This window comes from Electrophorus electricus, chromosome 21 (genome assembly GCF_041902795.1).
Source record: "Electrophorus electricus isolate QZ-2024a chromosome 21, ASM4190279v1, whole genome shotgun sequence".
Taxonomy (NCBI): Eukaryota; Metazoa; Chordata; class Actinopteri; order Gymnotiformes; family Gymnotidae; genus Electrophorus; species Electrophorus electricus.
This window is the reverse complement of record NC_137517.1, coordinates 4,388,137-4,406,832: the sequence shown is the minus strand read 5'-3', so window position 1 is coordinate 4,406,832 and position 18,696 is coordinate 4,388,137. Positions and strand designations below refer to the sequence as shown.

General features: G+C 43.2%; 2 protein-coding genes across 2 annotated transcripts in view; one reads left to right on the top strand and one right to left on the bottom strand.

Annotated features, from left to right (window-relative positions):
• The window catches only part of gdap1l1 (ganglioside induced differentiation associated protein 1-like 1), a 13,988-nt gene extending 11,872 nt beyond the window's left edge, over positions 1-2,116 (bottom strand). Inside the window, exon 1 of the mRNA XM_035521601.2 lies at positions 1,934-2,116. Within this exon, the coding sequence (XP_035377494.1) occupies positions 1,934-1,991 (58 nt within the window). The 5' untranslated portion in view covers positions 1,992-2,116. The remainder of the gene's footprint in view (positions 1-1,933) is intronic.
• Positions 1,108-18,696, top strand: jph2 (junctophilin 2). Its single transcript, XM_027011965.3, has 6 exons — positions 1,108-1,901; positions 3,790-4,615; positions 12,422-12,540; positions 14,030-15,153; positions 16,589-16,684; positions 16,810-18,696. The coding sequence occupies exons 1-5, from the start codon at positions 1,523-1,525 to the stop codon at positions 16,667-16,669; spliced, it is 2,529 nt and encodes an 842-aa protein (XP_026867766.2). The 5' UTR covers positions 1,108-1,522; the 3' UTR covers positions 16,670-16,684; positions 16,810-18,696.

Sequence of the window (18,696 nt, the reverse complement as noted above, 5' to 3'; positions counted from 1 at the left end):
AACTGTTCCCGCAGAGTCTGGCCAAATAATATTTATGAAAATTATTATTCTTACATGTTTTAAATATAAAGTGCAAATCAAATTGCTTTGTAGTCTATTTCATAATGTTAAGAAGAATCATTGGTAAAATGACTTATTGCTCCTTTGAGTTGTATAAATCTGCTACAGAGCATTGAACACAAGAGGGCGCACTGTTCTTTTTATCAGTATTGACCAGGTGTCAGAATGGAAAAGACTGCATGTACAGTAGATTAGCAATACATTCAACACTTTCCGCTGTTTAGTAAAACAAAAATATATACACATCAAAACAGCATTGCGGCGTTAAACGCGCCGGTCGGATGTTTTCTGCTAAGATACTAAATTTCACAAATTTTCCTTTCAGCACTTTCTCTGAATGCTACTTGACTTAGTCAGCTAGAAATATTTACTAGCATCTTCTATTAACCAGCGTAAAAATTGATCATACTTTATGTATTATTTATATAATGTGAACTGAGTGTGACCCTCTAATATATTATTTAATTGTCGTTAAAAAGGTCTTAGGACAAATAATCTGCTTGTTTCATGGTTTTGTTTTTGACTAAAAGAGTGCTTTTATTATATTAACATTATTTATGTGCACAGTTTATACGGTACATAATATACAAGGATAATAGAAAAACTAAGATGAACGATATGTACCGATGTAAAAATTATGTTTTTTGGCCTCAGATAAGCGCGTCTGCGCAATGTCATGCATGTAAATTAACAGACATAAACTGGGGAATTTACTTTGGCCATGGGACCCTCTGAAGTTCAGAACCTAGTCCAGTACTATCCATCAAGACCAGAATGTAAAGTCTTTTGTTTGCATGTTCCTAAAATTAATCAAATCCAACTTAAAAAAACCAAACGACAAAAACAAACAAACAAACAAACAAACAAACCAAAACACGCTCATCTTGCCACAGATTTGACCAAAGCTGATATAGACACATGCTCGTATGCGCTAAACTGCAAATGATCTGGCACTGTTTCTAAAGTGCCTTGTGTGAGAGCAAGGATTGGGCTGTATTTTTGGAACAGCGTTGGGATCTGGTAGCCTTGTTGGGACTGCTAAAGAATACCTAGCGGCAGCGCGCAGCGCCGGGGAGATAGCGCAGAGAGGGGAGGTAGGGAGAGGGGCGTTAGTCGAGCCACCTTGAGAGCCATGAAAGATCCGTGGCTCGGCAGTTCTGTTCAAAAGTGATCACTTGACAACCATGTAACCAAAGAAATTCGGCCTCCCTCTCCCTAGGCAAAACTGTTTGACGGATTATAAAGGAAGAAGAATTTGGGTTCAAGGGAATAAGGCTGTCAACAAGTGATGCGCGTTTTCGTTTGCCAACAATGACAGAAGTCCAAAAAAACGGATCCACACTTTGCGAATATCCTTACACGAGGTCTACTTATTTAGCGGAAGCGGCGGTTTGAGGAGGTCACTCCCACTAGTCCCACTAGTTAGTTAGAATAACGATTTTAATTACTTTGATTCAAAAAGATGAGTGGAGGTCGCTTTGAGTTCGATGACGGCGGGGCTTACTGCGGAGGCTGGGAAGGAGGCAAAGCCCACGGACACGGAATCTGCACAGGACCCAAAGGCCAAGGGGAATTCTCCGGCTCCTGGAATTACGGGTTCGAGGTGGTAGGAGTCTACACTTGGCCAAGTGGAAACACATACGAAGGATACTGGTCCCAGGGAAAACGCCACGGTTTGGGTATCGAGGCCAAGGGTCACTGGGTTTACAAGGGAGAGTGGACGCACGGTTTTAAAGGGAGATATGGTACGCGCATTAGTTTGGGAAGCGGCGCGAAGTACGAGGGAACCTGGAATAACGGACTACAGGACGGATACGGAACGGAGACCTATGCCGATGGAGGTAGGTGGGAATACTAAACCTGTTTAGCTTACCTATTTCAGCTGTACTCTCTCGCAGGCCGCCACGAAAAGTTGCATTGTGACTTGACATTTAAAGACGTGACTTCTCTGTAACATAACGCGGAGGCCCCAGAGAGGCAAAAACGCAGGTCACATTACGCAGACCACTGGGGTTTTTAAAGATGACCGGTCCTCGGGAGGAAACTGAGTAGTAACCAAGGAAACCATGTAGTAACTCCAACAGAAACCCATTTGCCTATCTAATAACCGTGGAACTCCAGTGTGCCCACAGATGGCCTGTTGGTTAAATGCCCATCGCCAGGGAGCACGTGCCAAAGAAAAGGGAAACAAGGCTGCCAAATTAAAGGTGTCACGAATTCTTGTTCTCTCTGTGCATTCCAGAGGGTGTGGGTGGGAATGTAAAGTTCCGCTGTGCATTATTCCCTTGATATTAATAGTATGTTAAATAACATTTTATCTTTAAATCAAAGATCACGCTGAGCTGCGTTTCTGTTGTGCTCTGGCTGGCACAGGAAATTTCATCTTGTTGTGATCATCCGTGTGGCCAACCTTGTGCCTGGCACCGGGCCAGTGATTTACCACTTGAAACAAAATGTGGAAAACTGTCGTTGGGTGCATTTCATTAAAAAAAAAATCAACAAGAGCAATATACGCTGGTAACGAGGCATTGCTTGGATCATGTTTCTGTATGATCTCATGCTGTTTAATGTAATTTATTTGGTATGCCAGACGAATACTCCATGGAAACATCTGTATTACAGTGTGTCACTTCAGACATGAGCTTTGTACGGCAGTTGTTACAACAATCATATGAACAATGTGATCCCAATATAGTCCCATGGTTCTGAAGTCTTACACTCCTCTCATGTAGTAAGTCACTTTAAATGATCTAAGGAAGTAACACTGCATAAGGTAAACAGTAGCTGTTGCAGTGATACTATCCACACAGGTGCTTGTATGGCAAATGCAGACACTTTTTTGTTGCAGGTACCCTCTTCAGCAGCATGTGTTTCTCTTCATACTGCACTGCAGCCTGTCGCTGAAGATCTAGGCTGTTACATTTAACCTGTCTTATTCGGAACAATCAACATAATTATATTGTAACACCAAAGTTCAAAAAGCTAATCTTCGCTTATAAAAAGATAACTAATATGTAGCAGGTTGGTCACCAGTATCCCAATAATGGGAGCAAAAGTAGGTCACAGTAGCCTATGATTTAAAAACAGCATTTTCCTTACAAATGTAATCAGTCTACATGCATATGCAAGCTGAGTGTGTTTCTCTTATAACGTGAGTGAGTCTGTAGTTACTGGCAGCTGAGTCATCATTCTGCCGTATGTAATGCAACCCTGCTGGTGAAGCACCGTTTATAAGAACACACAAATAACCCTGACTGTGCCCTGCTGACTCTGCCCGTGACCCAGGCCTGATGAGCCCACTCTGTGTGGCCTGGCCATGGGACTCACATATACAGCCACACGTGCTGTTTTGTTTCTATGTGTGCTTTTCATGGATACAGGTTACAGATCTAAAAGGTGCAGGATTGTCATTGAAGGTTTATTTGATGCACAGAGAGATGTTTTCTTAGCTGAGAGTGCCGTGACGCAGCCACAACGCTGGTAGAATGGAGACAGGCTGAAGCGTTTCTAAAATTGTTCTAAATCATTTCAATGGTGAAAGAACACTTTAGTGTGAGTTTACTTTGTCACACACTTCATGAAATGGGCTAGTTTGTATAAAGATAAGGACTCAAACGGATACAGATTCAAATGATACATAGCTAAGGCTTAGATGGATGTGCACAGCATGGATCACGTGCTGGGTTAACCCTGCCGATGCTGAATGTTGACCCATCCCTGACTCTGCAGGCACCTACCAGGGACAGTTCACCGGAGGCATGCGTCATGGCTACGGGGTGCGGCAGAGCGTCCCCTACGGCATGGCGGCGGTGGTGCGCTCCCCCCTGCGCAACTCGCTGTCGTCCCTGCGCAGTGAACACAGCAACGGCGCATTGCTGCAGCTGGACACCCCGCACGTCGTCACCACAGGTGGAGGCCCGGGCCAGGACGCGGCGGGCGGGGCAGCAGCACCTGCGGGGCCGAACCGTGGAGGCTTCGCCCTGACGCTGCACGCCGACCCTGAGCTGCTGAAGCCGAAGAAGAAGGGCCTGTTCCGGCGAGGCTCGCTGCTCGGCAAGCTGTCGCGCTCGGACTCGCGCACGTCACTCTCCAGCCAGAGGAGCCGCATCAGCTTCCTGCGCAGCGAGTCGGCGCTCAGCTCGGCGGCGAGCGACGCCAACTCTGTGGCCAGCCTGGGCGAGAGCGAGGGAGAGTGCGAGGGCCACGCCTTCCCACCGCCCGCCGAGGCCGACATCGACGCCACCACCACCGAGGTGTACACGGGGGAGTGGAAGAACGACAAGCGCTTTGGCTATGGCGTCAGTGAGCGCTCCAGCGGCCTCAAGTACGAGGGCGAGTGGCTGGACAACCAGCGGCATGGCTACGGCTGCACCACCTTTGCCGACGGCGGTAGAGAGGAGGGCAAGTATCAGCACAACGTGCTGGTCAAAGTCGTCAAGAAGAAGATGATCCAACTGAAGGGTGCCAAGACCAAGCAGAAGGTGGAGAGGAGCGTGGAGGGGGCGCAGAGAGCTGCTGCCATCGCCAAACAGAAAGCAGAGATCGCTGGCTCCAGGTCAGTGTGGGCTGGTCAGTAGTGTGGACGGTGTGCTGGTCAGTAGTGCGCACAGCTCTGGTCAAATATCTTTGGGATGCAGTAGAAATTTCTAGACGTCCTAAAGGTACGCTGCAATCTAGAATACAAAGGGCTTGTTCTGGAAATAACAGCAGTGCACTGCTTAGTCACTTCACTGTTTAAATTGATCTATTTCAGCTTGGCAGCTAATTATCCAGCCACGATTGGGATGATTCAGACTGCTTGTGGAAGGAACAACACTAAGGTGCTATTTCTGTGGCTCTTCAGAACTGCTGTAATATTGATATTAGAATATAAATAATATTAATTAGATCATAATATTATAAGAATCTGCTGTGCTATAATAATCTTTCCCTCTTGGTAGACAACCTAGGCCCAAGCCTTCATGAAGGGTTTAGAGAAAAATGTGGCATGGTATAAAATCCTGAAAGTGACCAACTAGCATAACTATAGTCTCAGTAAGAGCTATGCCCCTAGCAAAATGCCACTGCTTCATGTTTTATGACCTCAGGTTTAACCAACACATGTCTGTACTCTCAGTATGACTCTCTGTTCTGTCACTGTCTGTTAAGTGACCTTAGATTCCTACCGGGTAAATGAACAAACAAACAAACAAACACGACCACATAGTTGAATCTGGGCACATTCTCATCTTAATTAATGCCACATGGTTTCTCCCCATAGTTCTGGTTAAAGGCACAGACTGGCCATTCATGCGATCATTAGCATTTAGGCAGCAGCAGCACAGAAGGGCCCCTTTGCTCTCTCTCTTTGGCCACCTGCCCTAGGAATTACGGGAAGCCCAAAAGTTACCGGCTGAGTTCATTGTAGTCTGACGTGCCACAGAGTTAGTTTACAAGGTGCACACCTGACTTTGTGGTAATGGGACAAGGAGTCAGATTGTCTCCTTACACTACATTTGCATTGGCGTGTGGTTGTAAACCTTTTACTTATCTTTATTAATGGTGCAGTTCACCTAAATATGGCTTAAGACCCCACAAAAGTCATAAAGCAAGCACTCCTCATTAGCTTTCCACTGGTAGCTATTAGCATCACCCCAATCAGATAGCCCTTTAAGATTACAAAAGCCTTTAAGAGAAGAGGCATGAGTAATTTCATATAAGATGATTAATCGATTTGCATTTCAATAATAGTTGCCTTGCTTAGTTAACGATATTAAAAATGGGGCAAAATTTTTTCATTAATTTTTTTTTTTTCATAAATCAACTTAGCAAGATCAGCAAATGAAGGCTGATAGATCGATTGTCCTTGCTGCTAACATACTGACAACAAAAAGATGTTTAGAGAAGCGTGGTGGCATATTTCTGGTGTTGTGTGTTGTTGTTTTTTTATGAGTATGAGTGTTTTTTTTCCCACACCATTCATCCCTGATTCCATCTTTTGCCAACGCTCTTTCTCACGAACAACTGATGTACTACTTTCTTATATCTAGGCATCACGTAGTTTCTTACTAAGCCTAGGGGAGTGTAGCTTAGAACTCGGCGAGGGCAGCGCTGTTTTGCTGCGCTTTGCGCATCTCCTTACAAGGAGGGGAGATTTTATCAAAGGCGCAGCACCTGACCCGAGCCCCCTGTTTATAACAGTGAGCATCCAGATGACGAGCTACAGAGCCTGTCAGTGGCACAGGGAAATCTAAATATTTTACGCGCGAGACAAGCAGATTTATGAATGTCAGTGGGTTTCTGCTCCCTCTCAGCATGCCTGGGGCAAGGCTGCGTGTAGATTCTCCGGGGGACTGTTTACGCCGCAGTGGGGTGAGATATTTGGGAGGCAGCCGATTTTGCGCCGAGGTGGTCCCTGATTCACCTGGGGACTGTTTTTCTCTCTCTTTCTCTCTCTCTCTCTCTCTCTCTCTCTCGTTATCCCCTCCCCCCCCGCGCTTTCTCTCTCAAATATGCTATTGTTTGTTAGCACATGGCAAGAGCTAGGTAGGGGTTTTTTTTTGCCACAGATTGACAGCACGGGTAAAATCGCAGGAGACATTTGAATGCTAATGTGATACTGTATATCCCAATGGTTTTGCTTTCGTTGCTTTGATTTTTTTTTTTAAACAAAAAATCAAAAAGTTTTTCTTTCTTTTTTCTCTTATTTCTAAACCTCCGAATCCCACCCAGAGCAGCACACAGATATGGGCCATTTATATGCGCATTTGTTACCCTGACGCCCTTAACAAAAGCGCTGGCCTGAAATGCTAATATTCCTTTGTGCTGCTCTACTTGAAATTCCAAAGATGATGGGGAATTACAGCAAGAAGAAATGTGCTTTTTAGTGTGCACACCTCAATCTTTTAGCATTCTCCGTACTTTGTCCAGACTTTCCTTGGTTGAACATTTCTAGAGGAGCGTTTCCTGGTCCCATTCACAAACGTGACCTATTCCTCACTGAAAAATCCTCTGGAAATGTGACCACATCTGTCAATTTACCTCTTTCAGAGTTATATTAATAACAGCAATAAAAGTCTCTTTCAAGTCTCCTGCATTTGGACAGATCGCACAATCTAAAGCCCAACCAATCAGACCTCACGCATCATAAAACACTGGCATAATAGTTGATATAGTGGAGTTTATTGCTTTGTTGCTGTGGCAATAACAAATGAAAGCTGAAATCTAAATGGCTGAGCCCTCCCAGTGCATGATTTATATAAGCCAATGAGGCGTGCTGATGGTTAGATTAGCACCGGGTCCACATAACCCACATGCCCCTAACCCCCCCCCCAAACTCTCAAATCTCAGGCATTGGAAATTTCTTATCTTGAGAGGGATGTTATATTGTATGTGCACATGCCATCCACAGCTATTCATTTGGCATCTGTCATTCATTTGAACGCAGGGGGCGGAGCTAGAATCGCAGCATAGAGGGGGTGGATCATTCTCGTGGCGCCCTGCTGATGATGTCATTTTACCTTTTACAACTGTAACACAGGTGATCTGTCCTATCCTATCCTATTTAAAAATAAAATAGACATAGTGTTATACATCACTCTAAGGCCTATTCAAACATAAAACAGACACAGTGGCCTCCATCATTACAGGACCTGGTCAAATCCAGGTAGACAGCCTACAACACCAGAGGCAGTGACACAGACAGGCACTGAAATGTGGTCAAGATGGATTTAGAACATCAGATAATCTAGCTAACATGACGGATGTTAGATTTCTCACCAATTGTTGCCTCTGCTCAACTTGCTGTGGTTTAGTGTAGCCCATGTATTCCACCATCCAGAACCAAATAATACGAACAGGTTAGCTAATGACCTTTTTGCACTACACTCCCTTTTCATTATCCAAGAAGCATCTCAGCAGGGGGCCCCTACTAGGCATGGGCCCTGGGGTCTCCACACCCCCTACCCCCATGTGTATGTTTGAAACGAACGAACCCTTATCTTATGAGGGCACTTCCTCCTCAGCTAGGTGCACAGGCTGCCATCCCACTGAGGTCAAAAGTGAAGTCTCCAGCTGACGAGCAGGGCCCTGGGCCCGTCGACCAGCCACAGTGTATTTTGAGCAGGGCCTGGTGCACTCTGGAAGGCGAGGCTCCTCTGAGGCCACAGAACTGGGTGTAAATGACGCATGCGGCCCCTGGTGTGAGAAGGGAGGCCTGCCTAAATATGGACAAGCACTGTTGCTGTATCACAATTGCAGGGGAATGCAACAGCTGATAGCTCCCAGCTCCCAGACACTCACAATGAGCTGGGGTGCCCCATTTTAGAGTGCCAGTGTAGTTACACTGTGCTCCCTGTTAAGCACTGTTGATTAGAGATTAGTGAAGCACTGTTAGAGATTGCAATCTTTTTTTGGTGCTTGATTTATTGAGTTTTTTTCCTGTGGCTGTTAGGGTAGATGAGCAATTGTACAGTTTCATTCACAAATCATTCATCTTCGCTTTGTTTCTTGTAAAACAAAAGGCAAGCAGTTGAAAGACCTCTGGACCTAATGAAACAATTAGCATTTAATTAAAGAGAACTGGACAGAAAAGCCCAATGGAGGGTTAATAAGGGTTTCTTCAATCAGAGTCTGCCTGTTTCTTTTATAGTTCATAGCGTTAGTTTAAGCATAATGAGGGATATTCCAGGGCTACTTTGGAAACAATTGAAGAAGTCAGTGTGAAGGAGTTTAATCCTGGTGAATTGGCTGTACGGGACTTCTGTGGCAGTGTTCCTGGTTAAAACCACACACATGCAGAGAGCTATGTGAACCCTTGCGTCAGCAGTGGTGTCAGATCTTTCAGCAGATATAAATATTACTCTGCCTGCAAATAAGTGGCACCTCTTGCAGTGTATACATGTACAACACCTAGCCTTTATCTGGTGTTTTCTCTCTCTGTCTCTGTGCCAGCCCAGCTTCACATAACATTATTTACTGCTATAAAGAACACCCTAGTGTATTCTATGCTACATGGCAAAATATATCATGACCACTTGCTCTATTTTCAAGGATATGGCATTGATATTAATTGCCATGAGGTAGTGTATACATGACTTGAGGCTTATGTTAAAACCTATTTTAGAACCACAGTATTTCTAATACACTGTCCTGAAGCAAGCAGCATAGAACATGCTCTCCTCAGAAGGTCTACAGCTCCTGGCTCAGGGGCAACTTGGCAGGGGGGGGCTTGAACCAACAACCTCCCGTTTACAAGTCAAAAAACCTAACCACTGAACTGGGCTTTCTTAACAATTCCCACTGCATGTTTTAGGACTGCTCCTGTTCTGAGATGACCCAGCAGCAGCAGCACCCAGAACTGGCCTGCCATCTGCAGTGACTCGGCTTTGCAGCTTTTATGTTCTCACAGTTCTGGTGTCTGAGGGGGATTTTACCACGAGGCTTCACCCTCGCCACATGCTTAGACTGAGTCGCTGACTTGCTGCAGCTTGTCTGTAAGAAGTGGCTTCTGTCAAATGTTTCTCCACGCACTGCTTGGCAACGTGATAACGCAGGCATGGACAAAACCAGCTCTACTCAGTCTATTCCCAGATAGTTTATGGTTTTACTTCTTTCATTATGTTCATACTATCCATGACTAATAATTACATTTTGTTTGTTAATGGTTGACTCCAGCATGCCAGTAGAGAAGGTTAAGCCAGGACATGGGAGTGGCTTGGAACATTATCCTGAAAATTTAAATGATGAATGAACCATCGAAGCTTGGTAAACCTCTGTGTGTCAGTGAGATGCTGGTACAGGCTTATTTGATTGTGTCCTGTAATGGTTCAAACCTTAGGCAGTACAGCCCAGTAATCAGAGGTATTCCTCCGGTAGTAGCAGCCAGCTGTATAACAGTATCAGTGACTTCTAGGCCACGCTAAGTGGCTTTGCTGGGAGAACTGAGTCTGTGTTGACTGACTGTAGAGTGGCATCAGCGAGAGCTGGAAAACATAGGATCTAATAATCCACGTCTACACCATTCCTCTGCTCAAACCATGTATGACAAGGAGGAAGAAACGAAGAAATGGGGTTTTGCTTCCACAACCTAAAATTGTTGGTGCTAATATGAGCTACACATTTGAAGCAAACTTCAACATTAGAGTTTAACTCCCAGTATCATATTTGTAACATCAAAGACAAGCTCAAAACTAATATGGATGGTCCTGTTTGTACTTTTGAAAAGCATTCCAGAAACATAAGAATTAACTGTGGTGAGAAATGTAACCATAAATATTTAAATAGAAGAATCTTACTGTGTATGTAGACCCAGTAAGTGAAGCCTTGTGTTTAAGTTTTTCTAAGTAACCGGTAATGGCAGTGACCATTTTTCCTACGACAGGAGCCAGCTGTATCATAGTATCAATCACCTCCAAGCTAAGTAACCATGGAGGAGCCTGGAACTATGCTGATTGGTTGTGGACAGGTGTAGATCTAAGATCCACTGCAGAGAGTTCTGAGCCCTTCTTAACGGTTCCATTGGGAAGGGCCTTCGAAACACTGTCTTAAAGTGGACCCAGGCTATTTTAAACTCCTGGGTAACGTTACAGCATGTTAAGTATTCCCACAGTAATCACAATCTGTAAGGTTCAAACTCATTTATGCCCAAGGATGCTTGCCTATTTGAAACACTGCAACACTGTTTTTGATTAATAACTCTGAGTTAAAACAAAATAAATTATCTTTTTTAACCTAAATATAATTAAAAGGTTTCATATAGATGCTCTGATAAAGAGTTTAATTTATTTTCTTGGCATAGTTAGATGGGGTTTACTTCTAATAAACAGCGATTCAATACAGCATAAAATAATGCTGATTTTATTACAGTCATTTTATTTTCTTGCTTAGGTGCTTTTCTGAGCCAGCATGCTTTGGGCATGATTATAATACATAGCTACAAACAAACATTTGGCACAAATAATCAGCTCCCCACTCAGGTGCCAAGCCTGCGGAGTGGTGCTCCTTTCCCCAGGGCGACCTCGGTCATTGTCAGGACCTGGGTGTTGAAATAATTTATTTCTACACCAGCATGATGTCTGAAGAGTACACCCTCTACTGCACAACCCTCGCCTCACGCCTGACCTTCAACCCTCAAACAGCCTAAACACACTCGGTCTGCAGGTGCCTTGAAATGTCATGTTTTGTTTTTTTCCCAGATTTCCATTACTACCTGAACGTGGTACAGAGAGGGGTTCTTTAGTGCTGAGCGGCTGTGCTTATAAATAGAGCAGACAACTGCATCTTCCAAATAAAGAAAAGGGGATGTCTTGAAATGTTAAGGCTGTGCGTTGCTATATGAGAGATCACCAACAAGATAACATGAATGGTCTTTAACAATAATCTCTGTTTCCAAGCTAAAAAAAAAAAGAAAAAGAAAAAAAAAAGTGCATATGTGGGAATTTCTAAGGCCTTGACCATATCCGAGAGACTAACCTTGTGACCGATACTTCAATTATTAATAATAAAATAATAGTCAATTATTAATAGACCCAGTCATCAAAAATACAGCACAACCACCTTAGTGGTGAACACCAAGAGTGCATTTCACATTTGGTAATGCCATTTAAGTGAAGCTACTCTCCCATTTGGAGATGTGCTTAGTTTATGCACACATCAGTCATGTTCTGCTAGCAAATCACCTAATCATAAATGAGGTGGGGTTTACCACTGTCAATCAAACCTTTTTCCCCATACTTCATGACATACTAAACTGAATAAGTTGAATCCAAACTAAGACTAATCACCAGGTATCCTGTAAACAGGCTTGAATGTAGCAATTCATTAAGAATTATTGCAAAACATATAAAGCGTTTTGTTTTCTTAGGTACAACATGCCTCACTGCTAAACTAATATCCTAAACTTTGCAGTGAACCACAGAATGAAAGGCAGTCAGATAATATAGCAGGATAAACAGAGCTTTCCTTTTGCGGTGGGATCTTGAATCACTGCCACGCCAGATTACATTTATAGGTCTGCTTTCCCCTGAGCATATGGTATATTTGGAGTATTGGTATTTTGATTCTCATTTTGTTTTTGCTCCATTAAGTGTTCAGTCACTGGTTACAGTGTCATCACAAAACAACATTATGAAATACTGTTCTTAAGACTGTGAAGTATTCATTTTAATTGCATTGCTTGCTTACAACATGCCTTTCCAATGAAAAAATAAAATTCTCCTGCTCTCATATAACACAGGGACTGATATCTATCACCACAACGGACCAACCGAGTCTCTCATGTCTCCTTCAGATGCAGGATTATGCTGTTTCACTGAGACCATATCTCAGGTTTTCCGTTGGAATGCACCGGGAGAATAATTGATTGGGATTTTTTAATCTGCAGAGCCGCCCATGCTAAGAGTAAAGGAGAGGCTGCAGAGCACGCAGCACGAGCTTCCAGCAACGAGTCCGGTGTTGCGCGAGTGGTTGCCAGAGAGCTCTCGCCTTCATTCTATCAACCAGGTATGTGTAGGAATCTCAGAGGTGTTCAGTTTATTCTAGGCAGCAGTGATAACCATAAATTCCTCATTTCAAAAAATGTTTAGATTGCATAATTTAGTTTTTCCTAGTTTTATTCACACAAAGTATGTTCTGGCTTCTGGAACAACCCCTGGAAGCTCTTTGACGGAACAAAATCTTAGCACTATTATTGACAAGACTGGTAACTGCTGACTTGGGAAGTCTCATTCAGTATCGAGATAAGAGCCGCCTCAGGAAAGACAGATGCTGATCTTCCAGCATATGCAGTAAGTGTACGGTGGCTAATCCAGGGTTCAAGTTCAACATAGCAGTGTCACCTTTAAGAGTCTAAAAAAAAAAAAGGCCTGCCTTGGCGTGATGAAGGATCATGTCTCTGCTATGAACGGAGCAGTCTGACAGTCTGCCTTAGAAGCACGGCTCAGATTTTTCATGACTTCACGTTGAGACAAATTACACGTTGTCACGTGAGGTGGCTGTCCAAGCCACATATACCTCCCATTGATGAGAGCAAAAAAATCCGCGCACTCATATACCTAGTCACACGACATCCAAATTTAGAAATATTGAAAATATCTATTATATTTCTAAGCTTTCACTTGTATGTCCTGTGTTTTTGTGAGATTTTTATTAGATGTGTAATACATATTCTTGTGGTCTTGAATGTCATTGATTTCATGCCATTCTTCTGTAATATGTCTCTAATATGAGGAGTGTAATTCTGACAAATGTCACCATTTCAGCAGCAGTCTGTATCTCTCACTGTAATGTTGTTTAACTCAGGGTCAGCGTGAGCTATCAGTCAGCGCCAAACTTTGTCTGCTGTTCGGTTGCCATGGATTTGTATTTCTCTGTCACAGTCAATGTATATACTGTAGAGCTTTCTTAATACAAGACTGCTTTCTACCTTTGGAAAAGAAAGCCCTATGAGTAATCATCTTGTTCATACGTTCCTTAGTGGGTAAGTTTTATTCATTGTGTTGACTTGTTTTCTGTCGAGGGACACATGGGAGGGAGTGAGGTATTGTAAATATGGACATGACTCATCCCATCAGAATCAGTAGTGTCTGCACCCCTGAATTGTTTCAGACATGAAACACAGTAGACATACCTGAATGCATCATAACAATATCACTTATTCAGGGAAATGGTGTATTGTTGTAATGTGAACTGAACAAGTTTTTTTTTTTTTCTGTTGAAATTAGATTTTTAGTTATGCCTGGACTCCATTATAGGCACTTAAATTCATATAATTACTATGACACTTGATCTGCCTACACTTAATTTGCAGGCCTTTTATGATAATAGCACATTAACACTACTCCAAATGGAATAAATGTTAACAATAATTTAGGGGAAACCAAAACCAATTCCATGCCACCATAAACCATTTTATAGTAAACAAACTGGGGATACACATAGATATGATGCATTATAACACAGTAATAAATGTTCTTTCTGCCCTTCCTCCTAGGACCGGAGTACTTGAAAAAGCGAGCTTTGCAGGAGATTGCTGAGAGCAATGAGAACGCTGAAACAGGCATGCATGAGTTGCTTCTGGTGAAGGAGACCCCTCCAGAGAGCCCCTTTAAGCAGGAGATGGAGAGCCTGAAGGCCAGCGTCAGCCCAGCACGTACACCCTCACCCAGGCTGGCTACCACTGCCAGCCCCGACCCCGACTTCCTCAGCCCAGGTAGCTGGAATGGGGCCAGGAGCAGCCATCCTGGGAGCAGGTCGAGCAGCCGACCTGCCACCCCGTCATCCGCCCCCGCCCCACCTCCGCCGCCTCCAGAGCAAGAGGAGCCCACAGCTCCCGGTGGCAAGGGCCTGGCCCAGTCACCTGGCAGCCGTCGGAGCACCAGAGGTGAGCAGGGCTCCGATCTGGAGATTGGGCCCCTACAGAAGACGGACGCAGAACCCACACCAGCAGAGTATGCCCCTGTCACCACAGCTCCAGTAAGGACCAGCTTCACCTTCACCACTGATGAAGAAGAAGCTCCTCCCCCTGCCTCCACTGTGTCCTCCACTGTGACCCCAGAGCTCAAAGCTGCTGAGGAGAAGGTCGAGGTCAAGGAGCCCACGGCCGAGCGCCAAGCCTTGACGTCAGAGAGCAAGCAGGAGGACAGCGAGGAGAGGGAATCAACTAACAAAGCAGATGCTAAGCCTCTTCCAAAACGAGAACCTAGCCCAGTCCCAAGACTAGAACCTAGCCCGGCCGTGGTACGGGAACCTAGCCCAGCTGGAAGACGTGAACCAAGCCCGGCCAGAATACGAGAACCTAGCCCGGCCGTGGTACGGGAAGCTAGCCCAGCTGGAAGACGTGAACCAAGCCCAGCCAGAAGACGAGAACCGAGTCTGGCAGCAAGACGAGAACCTAGCCCAGGCCCGAGAACGAGATGGGAAGCTACCCCGACTCCAAAACAAGAACCTAGCCCAGCTCCCAAACCTGTGGCTAAGCCTGAACCTAAACCTGTGCCAATACCAGAACCCAAAGCTATCGCTAAGCCATCTGCTAAGGTGGAACCCAAAGCAGAGCTGAAGCAAAGGTCTGTGGTGAAAGGCTCCAGTGAGGTGGCCAGGTCCACAGAACGAGAAGAGGTAAGACAAACCAAATCGAATATTCATGGACTATTCTATAAAAGATTATATCACATTTATGCTTCAGTTAGCTGCAAAATGTCTATCATAAAATGGCCTAAAATGCAGCAAAATATTCCAAGACAGTTACATTAAATAAATATTGCTGTGCACCCATTGTTCCATCATAAATCAAAATTCAGCATTTTTCAAGGCTCTAAATACATTGTAAACAGAGCTGGCATCTGAGCTCTCTCTCCCTGCTCTTGTCTGCCTGACTCTTACATCTCCATAACTGTGCTATTAGGCTCAGGTGTTTAAGCTTCCAAAAAAGCTTGAGGACATTTCCAACTACAGGGTAATCGCATTCTCAAAAGCAGTTATTTCTGATTTCCAGAGGAGCACAGAACAGAATTTTCTTCCACTATAAACTTGATTTAAGGAGGATATCCATAGCTAACCACACTTTATTTATTAAACAGTGGAAATTTGTTATTTTGCTGCATAAACATGCTGGCATGGGAGGAGCACAGCGTTGCTAAGCAGAGCATTGCTGGGTAATGGGCTCTCCCCAAGGCAGACTGGGATTGTATCTAGGATCCCAGTACCAACTTTGCAGTCCAGTCACTAACCATGAATGAGTCAGCCCTGGGATTTGAACCAGAGACCATCTAGTTGCTGACTTGTTTTTTAAACAATGGCTTGTCTAAATTATTGACGTCGGTTTTAACAGTGACTAAATATAAATTATTTTCAAACATGAGCCATTAAGAAAGAAACATTAGGGGAAAAAAAAGAACCAAGTGGATTAGATCAGTGGCACGTGTTAATGACATCAGGAAAAAACCCTGTTTATACATATTACAAAAGAAAATGAGCTGGTTTTATGTTGCATCCAGCAATACCCAATGCTACTGTCACATCCTATATTTGCTGCAGCACAGCCTGTGCTGTGGGTATGAGAATGTTTACTGAACAGATGCTAAACAGATGCTCTTGAATTAGCATGAATTCCTGACCCTCCCAGACTGTGTGTCAAGACTAGGACAATCTTTCAGCACAGTGGCCATGCTCCTCCGCGTAGTGTGAGGAACTCTTTCTCCCTCAGAGTAGCCGTTCCTATTCTGAGCGCGGAGGCGAGAAAACTATGTCTGACACGGGCTGAAATGCACTTCAAAAGCAGCCCTGACTCCAGCCCCATGACTGCATTTTTCAAGACTGCAAGACCGATCCTCAAAATGACAGACTCACACATTCACAAAACCTCTCTTGCTCCCTCCAGGCAACCGGTACTAAACTGACTTCAAGCAGCCCCCTACTGAGGACACATTCGAGAGTTTTAATTAATGCGCCATCCTCAAGTTATGGTTTACATAGTTTAGAGTGCACAGGTCTTTAAGGTTGTTTTTATGTTGTTGTTGTTTTTTTGTTGTTGTTGTTGTTGTTATTGTTTTAGGGCCCAAACACTGTTATGATCTGCATGGTCATTCTGCTGAATATTGGTCTGGCAATTGTCTTTGTCCACATCTTGTCCTGATCAGGAATATCTGAGGTAAGCAACTGTATGTCTGTGTGCTGGTGTTATATGCAGTTCATGAACGGAGACAGTTTGGTTCTACACATGTTCCTTGAAGAAGACAAAGGTAATTATGTGTCATTTTTTGCTTTTTGTGGCAGAGTGGTACATTTTTAACCTACGACCTTCTAGATGAAAAAAAGGAGCGAGAGGAGCTGAAATGGATGCCGTGTGCTCCCTTTGAGGCTGGCCTGATATGATGCACAGCCTCAGTAAGCCTCTCGGGCCATTTGAAAGGCAGTTAATATCTGTATTTGGCCTGATGGATGTCATTCATTGAACGTGTTTCAGTGTCTGAATGGTGGAGAGAGTTTAATTCAGTGAGAGAATGCATTTGTATTTGTTGCTCCTGAAAAAGATACATCGGCATTTAACTGGGCGAACATCTGTCCAGTTTGTCTGTTGATACAAACCAAAAGAATCGCTTATTTCTAACTATGGCTACAAATACAATGTATGCAAGACAAGCATTGATGTCATGCTCACTGGTTCAAGACTTATTTGTCTTTGAATATTCACCTTTGGAGAATAAATTGATCCATATTGCCATTAAGTTTTCAACATCTGATTTCTTCACTGACTTAAATGAGAAGGAGCATGAAATCACAAGGGGAAACAATCTACTATTCGACAAAAAATACTAACCTGTTGTATTTATGGGCTTCTTACTGCCTTATCCATGGTGGTAAAAGCCTCATTAGGGTGTGATAATGCACAAATAGAATAACGTCTTAAAATCTCTGCTGCCAACATGGTCTTCTTTTTAGTCAGCAAAGAGCAAACACTGAGACCAGGTGCTGAATGGATGCAAAGCGCTTGATCTGATCAGTGATGGTACAATAGTCCATACTAAAAGACTGCGTATAAGGAACAAATATGCAAGTTACACATACAAAACCCCTTCCAAATGCCATGGTTGAATATAATGGATTCTGCTATAAATCTTATCAAAACGTCACAAAATCCATGTCATATGTGGAAGGTGGGATATCAATAAGTGCCAGATGGTTTATGTTGTTCAGAATATGTAGGGCTTTTCTTTATTTCTGCATACAATATTAAAAGCATCTCACCTCAAATAGTTAAAATGCCTGAAAGATTTGAACAAATATGTTATTAATTAGTAGAAATGTACTGTGAAATTGCAAGGGTCTGATGAATTTAAGTGGTTTGTGATTGCAAACTTTCTTTTGTGAGTTATAACTACAGTTAATACATTTAGGTGTGTTTACATTAGAAGTCCAATCAATTCAACAAAGCTGTTTTGAATGCATGTACACACTTACGCTGATGACTTTTTTTTTACATTTCTAAAATATAAGTTAATTCATCAGCATCATGTGTATTCTCAAAAGTTGTAGGAACTCATGAAATATTGCCAACAGATTTTGGTTTCTGTAACCCTCTTAGATGAATATATTACCTTAAAATTGCAATTGCAAAACTGAAAAATTAGTTTATAAATGTAACTCCATGTCTTATATTAGAAGGTAGTTAAAATATTTATAGTCACTGGCCAAATATGTTTATTACTAAAAGAATGAGAGCCGTCAAGGTTAGTAAATATGGATCCTAATGTATTCATCTAACCATTGGTTGGGAGCCCCTGTTAACCATATGAAATTGTCACTAAGTTCTGAGTAACTGCTATGCTTTAGTCTCTCTTAGTTTTTAACTGTTTTCACAAGTGTGGCTTGCAATGGCATTGTTCGACAATTTTTTTGCCAAGACCATTTCTTCTTATGACAGGAACATCTACAATTTTCAGGTTATAAATGAAGAACATCAAAAAGATAAAGATTTATTTATGGGTTTGCTTTTGATATGGACACATTAAATCATGCTTTCACTTACTAAAGATTATGACCTAAGAATATTCAGACTGGCATTGTATGGCTCATATTTTTCAACACTGTCATACCCCATCCAGATGATTAGTCCACAATTGTTTTATCTTGGAATGAAATTAAATCATGGCATTTAAAGCA

Coding starts and splice junctions, on each gene's coding strand:
- jph2 (XM_027011965.3), top strand. CDS start 1,523: ATGAGTGGAGGTCGCTTTGAGTTCGATGACGGCGGGGCTTACTGCGGA. Junction 1,902..3,789: donor GGAGACCTATGCCGATGGAG/GTAGGTGGGAAT, acceptor CTGACTCTGCAG/GCACCTACCAGGGACAGTTC. Junction 15,154..16,588: donor GGTCCACAGAACGAGAAGAG/GTAAGACAAACC, acceptor TTATTGTTTTAG/GGCCCAAACACTGTTATGAT.